We start from the raw sequence: 7,353 nt of genomic DNA, 5'->3' as shown, positions 1-7,353 counted from the left end.
TGAAAGTCCCAACAGCTAAATGTAAAATGCCAAGCACACATAGCGTCTACGTGACAGGAAAGCTGGATGGCAAAAAGTGCAACATTGTCATAGATTCTGCATCTCAGCAAACCCTTGTGAGTATCAAGGTGCTGGATCACAAAGAAGTACCAGAAGCCATACAGAAGCTCTGTGGTGTGACAAGACATTATGAAAGGTTGTGTGGACCAGTGTGGGTAACTATTGAGTTCATGGGCATGAAGGACAGACACAAGATATACTTGGCTGACATTGAAGACCAATGCATACTAGGGTTGGACTACTTACAAACGAGGAAGTGTGTAATTAATTTTGATAAAATGACATTTGGGAACAACAAAGGCTAAATTCCGGTAAGTGTTAAAAGGGAGGTTGAACTAACCAGGGGCCATCAAGCTGAAGTCAAAGTGACTGAAGGAGTTGATGATGGTTATGTGGAACCAGGTACAGATATTAAAGCAGAGCAGGAGGAAGACCAAAATTTGAAGCCAATAATTGATTTTCTAACAGCAAGTGTTTTGTGCCCTGCTTGGGAGAAGGTGTGTAGCTTAAGCCCTGCGACAAAGAATTATTGGGCACAATGGAACCAGTTGAAGCTTGAAGATGGTAGTCTTGTCCGGAGATGGGAGACTGCAGATGGGAAAGTGACGACCTGGCAAACAGTTATATTGTAGGACAAGTTTAGTTAAAACTACTAGATAATTTGCTTATTTGTTTTTGTACTAGGCTGCTGTCATAACAAAACATAGGTTAAATCTGTTTTTGTACAGGTGTACTGTAATAACAAAGCATAGGTTAAACCTATTTTTGTACTAGCCCGCTATAATAACAAAACATAGGTTAAATCTGTTTTTATACAGGCCTACTGCAATAACAAAACATAGGTCGAATCCGTTTTTGTACTAGCCTGTTGTAATAACAAAACATAGTGTTACATATCTGCTTGTTTGTTAATTTCCCATAGAAATTCTTTCCGAGAAACTTACACTTTTAGTAATACACTTAATTTCCATAGTCACTTTAAACTTAACTACTTTATAAACACAAGTTATAATTCACAGCGATTCACACACACTTTACTTACGGTGCCTACTGCTGGCTTGACTCGATTATCTGTCTCTATATCTGTCTATCTGCAAGTATATCTCCTCTTTATTTGCCAGGCTTATATACTAAAATAGAGGGTGCCTAGAAAAGACTAGAGTTGCCAGGAAAAGTCAAGATCCTTCGAGAATATCATGACGTGTTACCAGCGTCACGTGACTTCCAATGTCATAACAATAGGTTAAATCTGTTTTTGTACTAGCCTCGAATGTTAGGTATAAATATACTGGATTAGAACTTTGGTCTAACATGAAAGTGTTGAATCCTTATTATTGCAATTCTTGTGTCTGTCACACATCAACGTGCTTTCTCTACATCCGTCAAACAAAGTAGTCTTACAATGAATGTTGAAGTTACCCAAGAAATTTTCTTTATTTGTATGAGTTTCATTAGTATTTGTTATATAATAGTATTTATTTGAGTCCGTTTCTTTGCTCTTCATGTTCAATTGATACCAAAACATTTATTGCAGATTATATACAGCTTCTTGAACAGAATTTTTCTCATAGCGCTTCCACTTCTATCTCATCACAATTTATTCAATACCACACAGTCAATTACTCTCTGTTCAAAAGTTTAATTGTATCACCTAACATATAGTTTAGAACTGTTATACTATTCCAAAAGACCAGCATTACCAATTCCTATGTTCAGCCAGTACTTATAAGAATAATCAAAGAGTCCTTATGTTATAACATGCTACTCTGTAACCGTAACACACATATTTACGACCTTCTGATGAAACAGCCTAAAATAATTACAATAGCTACAGAGTTTTATTAAGTAATACACTCATTAATGACTGAAATAATATTTAAACAGAGAATATAAACATAAGCAAAAACCTTAAATGAATAATTCAAAATTATCTACATAAGTTTAAGTTTGTAAATAAACATATTAGCACAAGAAAACAAACTCTGTCAATTATTTAACTATTGTAAAAGTAGTCGAATGCCTTACTTCTGACAGCACAGTATATTAGTGTGAAATAAGTTTACTTTTTCTTTACAAAATTACTTTTAAAGTTTCCTAGAGTTTCTAAAGTAGCAGTCAGATACACAAAATACTTTAGAAAAAACATTTTTTACTCACTTTCTCCTCTGGTTTTTTGGAATTTTAATATCATTCTGCATTCTAGAAAAGAAAGATATTTAAGCTACTTATTTTCTTCAATAGGAACTTAACATTACTAACAATGAAAGTATATAATATTCAAACAAATTTACTAGCTTCACATACCCAGTAAAATGTTTCATAATTTTTTAAGAGATTAATCAAGTCTAAAATGCTTGAATAAACACAAAAAAACGTTAGCCTAAAAAAATGATCATTCTAACCAGAAGAAAACAACTAAGAAAAATTGTCTCAAATTTGATAATTATTCTACTGTTATTGTTTAACACTATACAAGTATTGATGCAAAATAACATGTATATGAGATTGTAAAATTGTAGATGGTGTTAATATTGGAAGTATAACTAATTGAAGTCATGATTAATTAAACACTGGGATGTTTTAGTTTATTTGATAGCTACATATCAAACGAAATGCTTCTGTTTTGAGTGTGGTTTACAAGAAACACATTAACAGATTTTGATATGACACTTGTCATAATCACAAGAAATGTTAAAAGATACTGAAGACAGTCCAGAGTGCTTATGAACAAAGAACTCTTCTTTTTTAGGGTCAAGAACCTTATAATGACAGATTCTTCTTTTTTAAGGTCATGAACCTTATAATGACAGATTATTACTGACCAGACATCAATTTATTATACAAAGGAACATTCATTAGTAAAAATGATATAAAAAACATTAGATAGTATTAGATAACATAATACTCGACAGTAAGTGTTAGATAACATAATACTCGACAGTAAGTGTTAGATAGCATAATACTGGACAGTAAACGTTACATAACATAATACTCGACACTAAACTTTAGATAACATAATACTCGACAGTAAACGTTAGATAACATAATACTCAACAGTAAAGAAAAACTGCTGAAACTTGATCAGTTGTACATTTGTTTCCACTAATAAACTAGTTTATTTAGCTATTTTTCTCCAATGTCATATTTTGTAGGGGGGTGACACACATTATTTAATAGTAGATAAAACATCATAGAATCCTATTAACATATTTTATCAGAAAGCATATCATTCTTTAATCACGTTTATTCAGTGGGTAACAAGTGCAATACATTAGATAAAACTGGTGAAATCTGAATCTCATCATTCTTTATTTAATGACATCACAGTAAGACTGGTGATATCTTAATCACATTATTCTTTACTCAATAACATGAAAGTAAGACTGGTGAAATCTTAATCACATCATTCTTTGCTTAATGACATCACAGTAAGACTGGTGAAATCTTAATCACATCATTCTTTACTTAATGACATCACAGTAAGACTGGTGATATCTTAATCACATCATTCTTAAGGACATCAGAGTAAGACTGGTGAAATCTTAATCACATCATTCTTAAGGACATCAGAATAAAACTGGTGAAATCTTAATCACACCATTCTTAAGGACATCAGAGTAAGACTGGTGAAATCTTAATCACATCATTCTTAAGGACATCAGAATAAAACTGGTGAAATCTTAATCACACCATTCTTTACTTAATGACATCAGAGTAAGACTGGTGATATCTTAATCACATCATTCTTTACTAAAGTGTTTTTTTACATAACTAATCTAGTATTTTTCTGTATCTGCATCTTGGGATTCCAATGTGTTGCAAAAAATCGTTTTACAGGCAAAGATATTACAGCACATTATCACTAGAAATTCACTTATAACTGAAGGTGGAATAATATCTGTTATTCTTGAACCAAATATTTCCAATTTTTTAAACTTTCTGTCAGGGAAAGATAAAGCATACATACATATATATAAATATATAGACATGTCTTTTCCCATGTGTGTGAAAATAGTATGAGAGGTGCCAAAAGGCTTCGATATCATTAACTGGAAACATAACTTCTTGTACTTTATGGTAACACTGACTAACACAATGGCAAGCTTTCATGAAAATATCAAATGGTGACCAATACCAATTGATCTAGCACTGCACAATTCTAGACTAAAGTTATTAGTGACATGATTCCATATAACATATATCAGTCATATTAAATTTCTAATGTAATAAACTTCCCTAACCCAAATAATCAAGTAGTTATACATTGACAACCTCTGACTAAGGGAGCTGAATTAATCAATTAGCATGCTCCTTACCACCAAGTCATTTATGCTTTTTGTATCAGGAAGGTTTGTCTGTTGGGGTAATTGTGAGTAAAAAGAACAAAGTTATAGGCTTTGTGAATCCTATGGCAAAGTTTAACTCTGTACTTTATGAATAAATATTTGTATTTGTAACCTAATATAGGGTTCACACAAGTGAGAGGAAGTCATTTTCGAGCACTTTTCACATACAGTTAATTTCAATGACCCTCTAAATTACAGACATCACTCATAGATAAAGGACTCATATATACTCTAGTGTACTAAATAAATTACTTAAGCCATAAATGAAACCTCTTTGTGATATTTATTCTTTATTTGTTAAGTGAATACAAACTTGTTTTTTACTCAAAGCTTCTGTAAAAAATAATTTTGAAGTTCTTTTAAATTTGTCTCAAGTTTTACCATTTCATCCACCAACCTCTGCTTGCCTCTGATTCTTTTTAACTTCCTCTGATTTTTTGTTCAAGATAAGCATAATATTTTTGTTTGGCTCCCCTGCACGACAGTTTGAGAGAACTGTTAATTTTCACAGCAGGGTGAAGGAGCATGATTGTGATAAAATCAATACCAAGAATTCCTTGTCATTGTTGTGAAGGATACCCTGTGTTCAAGGAATATGATCCTGCTGTCAGGGTGGATAATTTCATCAATTTACATCTTGCTACCAGTGCTTCATTTCACAATCTGTGGTTGACAGTCAAAATGCTTCTGTGCCTTTCACGTGGACAGGCCTCTGTTGAGCAAGGCTTCTCTGTGAACAATTACACAATGAATGACAATTTATCCATTAAGGGAATGGTGGCAAGGTTTGTTGTTGTGGACCATAATAGGGCATTAGATGGTGTACTAAATACATTTCAAGCAAAATCTTAAACATTCTTCTAAAATGTTTCTTGGCAATTTCACCATCTCTTGCCATTAATCTTGGATCTAACCAGTCAAGATATCTCACAATACCATATTATAACTTTCCTGCAACTTTCCCCATCATTGCTCTAGACTGCGTAAGAAATTCCCTTACATCCCTGTCACTTATTTTTTAATCTTCACTGAGTGTTCCCTTACAGACTAGCCCTACTTTTGCAGGATTTGAGTATCACTGTTGTTCAAATCAACATCAACCGAGTCCATTGTAATGTTTTGCCTGTTTTTCACAAATTTTTGTTGAGTCAGTTGCCAGAAAGGATCAACAGTTTGGTATTTAGACAGAAAGCATAAGGCTCAACTTGTCTTTAGCTACATCATTTTGAAAGTCTGGTTTTGTGGATTTGGTGATCCTTTCCTCTCGACTGCATAAGCTTGTCAAAGTTGTCTATTTCCGACAGGGCTTGGCATATAGCTGAAACATTTCCAAGCCACCTACAAAGAAAACAAAACATTAAATTAATAAAATCAGGATGTGTAATGACTGAGTAAGTTCTATACAAATCCACACATGCACATATAAACTTCAATCTTTAAAATATGATCTATAGACTTAAGTATTACCTATTAATACTTACCTACATTTGTAGTATTTGTATGCAAATACTGTAGACTGTGTAACATGTAGTCAGCCTCCCTGGCAGGTGAATTGTGAAACAAGTGGTACCTGACACTGAGAAAGTTTTCCACTCCCCAACTCATCTCTGATGCTTGTTTGTAATTAAGCACAAAGCTACACAATGGACTAACTGTGCTCTGCCCACCACAGGTATCAAAACCCAGTTTCCAGCATTGTAAGTCCAAAGACAGACCACTGTGCCAATGGGAGGCCCCATCTCTGCAACTCCAGTTATAAATACTCTATAAATAATGTAAACCACATAAACATAGTTAATGTAAGATATATTAAATAATACTAAAAACAATGCCAATATAGATGTAAGTTTACACTGTTGGATTTTATTTGAGTACCTTTTCTTAGCCAAGCCTAAAATAGGACGTCATTAACGCAGATCTAGTACAGTCATGTACATCTAGGTCTAGATCTAAATATCAATAGTTATCTTCTACTTTAACTTTTATAACAACATATCTTTTCACATATTAGAAATTCAAAATAATCCTCACCAGTTTCTATAAATGTGCACTTATAATCAGCAAGAAGTCAGTCTTCCAGCATCGTGTAAAGCTTCCAGTTAACAATGAGATAATCAATTGACAGATGCATTATTTTTCTGAACTTCAAAGTTTCAATGTTTGTCATTAGACTATCCAAACTTTTTGTAGATGCTAGATGGCCAATAAAATCACTAGAAAAATATCATGTTGCTACCAGGTTTGTCTTCCCATCTTAAAAGTGAAGGAGGATATTAAGTTGTTTTGATTGATTTTTTTTTTTATTTAGACATTTATCTAACAACAAGACATATTCTGCACCTTTTACTTGTTATATTAACATGTGGTGAGATATCTGGTTATCATTTCAGAGAAATTATAACCTTTTGCAATGTCATTACCAGAAAATATTATTCTCAAAATTGCATTTTGTACAAAAAATGTTCATTCACAGAGAGCAAAGTCCACAAGATATCTGTATTCTCACTAAACATGAGCTGTTCATCAACTGTTGTGTTTGGCCTAGGTCTAGGCACTGTATCTGATGTAACATTAGGCCTAAGTTTTGCTTATGAACTCAGTAAGATTTCATTCAAAAAGTCACTGTTGTACATCTTTTATTTTTCTTAATCAACTCCACTTGTATCACATTCCTGATATGTGATTTTTAATAGCTACTTCTCTCATGTTACGCACATCAATAGTTTTCTACATGATAAACATGCAGCTTTATTTTTATCACATTGTCAACCTAACCACAACATATGGTCCAAGTGAGATAGCCAATCATCTCTAAATAGACATATCCCAGGCATTGTGGCATAACAAAGTACATCTACAAAACCTTTCACCGAAAAGTTGTATGCCTGGTTGGCTGCAGCTTGCAGATTTTCATATGCCAAGTGTTTTTTGTGTAAGGATGATGAAG

The 7,353-nt window shown here is 33.1% G+C and overlaps 1 protein-coding gene across 1 annotated transcript in view; it reads right to left on the bottom strand.

Annotated features, from left to right (window-relative positions):
- LOC106464564 (mitochondrial dicarboxylate carrier-like) overlaps positions 1–7,353 on the bottom strand; it is a 31,897-nt gene that overhangs the window by 12,024 nt on the left and 12,520 nt on the right. The window contains exon 4 of the mRNA XM_013924715.2: positions 2,218–2,259. Within this exon, the coding sequence (XP_013780169.1) occupies positions 2,218–2,259 (42 nt within the window). The remainder of the gene's footprint in view (positions 1–2,217; positions 2,260–7,353) is intronic.

This window comes from Limulus polyphemus, unplaced genomic scaffold, assembly GCF_000517525.1.
Source record: "Limulus polyphemus unplaced genomic scaffold, Limulus_polyphemus-2.1.2 Scaffold1689, whole genome shotgun sequence".
NCBI lineage: Eukaryota > Metazoa > Arthropoda > Merostomata > Xiphosura > Limulidae > Limulus > Limulus polyphemus.
This window is presented reverse-complemented; position numbering and strand designations above follow the sequence as displayed.